Source organism: Phalaenopsis equestris, unplaced genomic scaffold, assembly GCF_001263595.1.
Source record: "Phalaenopsis equestris unplaced genomic scaffold, ASM126359v1 Scaffold000114, whole genome shotgun sequence".
In the NCBI taxonomy this organism is placed as follows: Eukaryota; Viridiplantae; Streptophyta; class Magnoliopsida; order Asparagales; family Orchidaceae; genus Phalaenopsis; species Phalaenopsis equestris.
In genome coordinates this window covers 750,270-751,715 of record NW_018164556.1, presented here as the reverse complement: position 1 = coordinate 751,715, position 1,446 = coordinate 750,270, and the positions used below count along the sequence as shown (strand labels likewise).

General features: G+C 53.0%; 1 protein-coding gene across 1 annotated transcript; it reads right to left on the bottom strand.

Moving 5' to 3' along the window:
• Positions 1-4: 4 nt before the first annotated feature.
• LOC110020963 (probable WRKY transcription factor 27) lies at positions 5-953 on the bottom strand (the record flags this gene model as incomplete). The annotated part of the gene is given in 3 exon segments (XM_020719271.1): positions 5-410; positions 498-611; positions 688-953. Coding segments are annotated over 3 exon segments (786 nt in total), but the record flags the coding sequence as incomplete, so codon positions are not given.
• Positions 954-1,446: the final 493 nt, after the last annotated feature.

Here is a 1,446-nt window from a genome sequence, read left to right as displayed (position 1 = left end):
AAATTTCGTTAGCAGTCCCGGCCGTCACGACCGCCGCCGCCGGCGAGTCCTGCAACTTCTCCAGGCCCATAAAGAACACCTCATCATCTCCCACCACTTCCATGTCTTCTACCAGCAGCATCCCTTCGTCTTCTTCTTCTTCTTCCTCTTCCTCCTCTTCATCCTCCCCGCTTTCTTCCCTCTTCGACGGCGTGCAAGGCGAGCCCTCCGGTCGGCTCCCCTGTTCTCCGGCGGCCGTTGCCGACGAAAGTTTCTGCCGCGTGCTGCCGGCGAGCGAGTTCCGGTGAGTCGGAAGCGAGTGGTTGTGCTCACCGGTGTAAGTTATTACAAACATTGCCGGATCTGTACGGCTTCGCTCTACTTGCTTCCGAGCTAGGCATCCCTTTGAGCTGCTACATCTATAATATCCCCTGTTCCATTTCCCCCAAAGAGTGAGCTTTCCTCTGTTTTTCTTTTCCCCCTCTCTGAAACAGAATATAAGATGTGGTAAGGATTACCGAGGATATGGCGAGCCCTTGATGGGTTTCTGTCCGTACTTTCTCCAAGCCCACATATCGGCGGCGAGCCCGTCGGCGGGGACTTCGCATACCACTCTCTTCTGCTGATTCCTCCTACAAATTTTCGGGCGAGATCTAACCAAATGAGCTGCTTTTTAAGCTAAAAATGGTAAATGCAAGCAAAAGATACCTTTTTTTGGAGCGGTAAATAGTCCGCGAGAGCAATCGTCGCGGTGCGGCCAACGGCGTCGCAGCGCCGCCTGCCTGGGAAGAAGAACAGGACAAAGGCGACAGCTTTGGCTCCTGAGTTTTGGAGAAGAAGGGATTACTGAACTTATCTCGTCTGAACGCCTCCGCGGGCAAGCCCCCCCCCGCCGGCAGCGGCTGAGGCCGTGAAGCAGCGCGGCAGCTTCGAACCACCGCGAACAGATCCCAGCCGTCGTCGTTCTTCTCCATCGCCACCCAAGCGAACATCAGTCAGACAGACCTGTAGAAGAAAGAAAGGTATCGCCTTTCGCCTTTCCGGGAGCTCCAATGGCGGAATTTGTAGATTGGGAAAACGCGGCGCTGACTTTAGGGGATGGAGGATGAAGATGAGCTGGGTTGTTTTATCAAGGTGGGGGTTAAAATGGGCATTTCATGTGTTGGTCGGCCATGGGTGCACGGAATCCGCTTCTCGTTTTTTCTGAAAACTAAAATCCGCTTGACTTTTGTAAAATGTCAAAGGAGTGAGAAGTGTGAAGGAGCGTTGAATTAAAAAAAAACTTCTCTTTTTTTGAAAAGTCGCCTCCACCCACCTCCACGCGTAGGCTCTAGTTCTCGCGGCATCCGAAAAACAGATTGGGAAACGGTTCGCACCCAGATTTGTACCCGGGGGTCTTCTGTGAGGTTGGGGTGGGTCACGTATTTTCAGTACGGTTTTGGGTGCTGTTAGGTATGAGGGGCAACA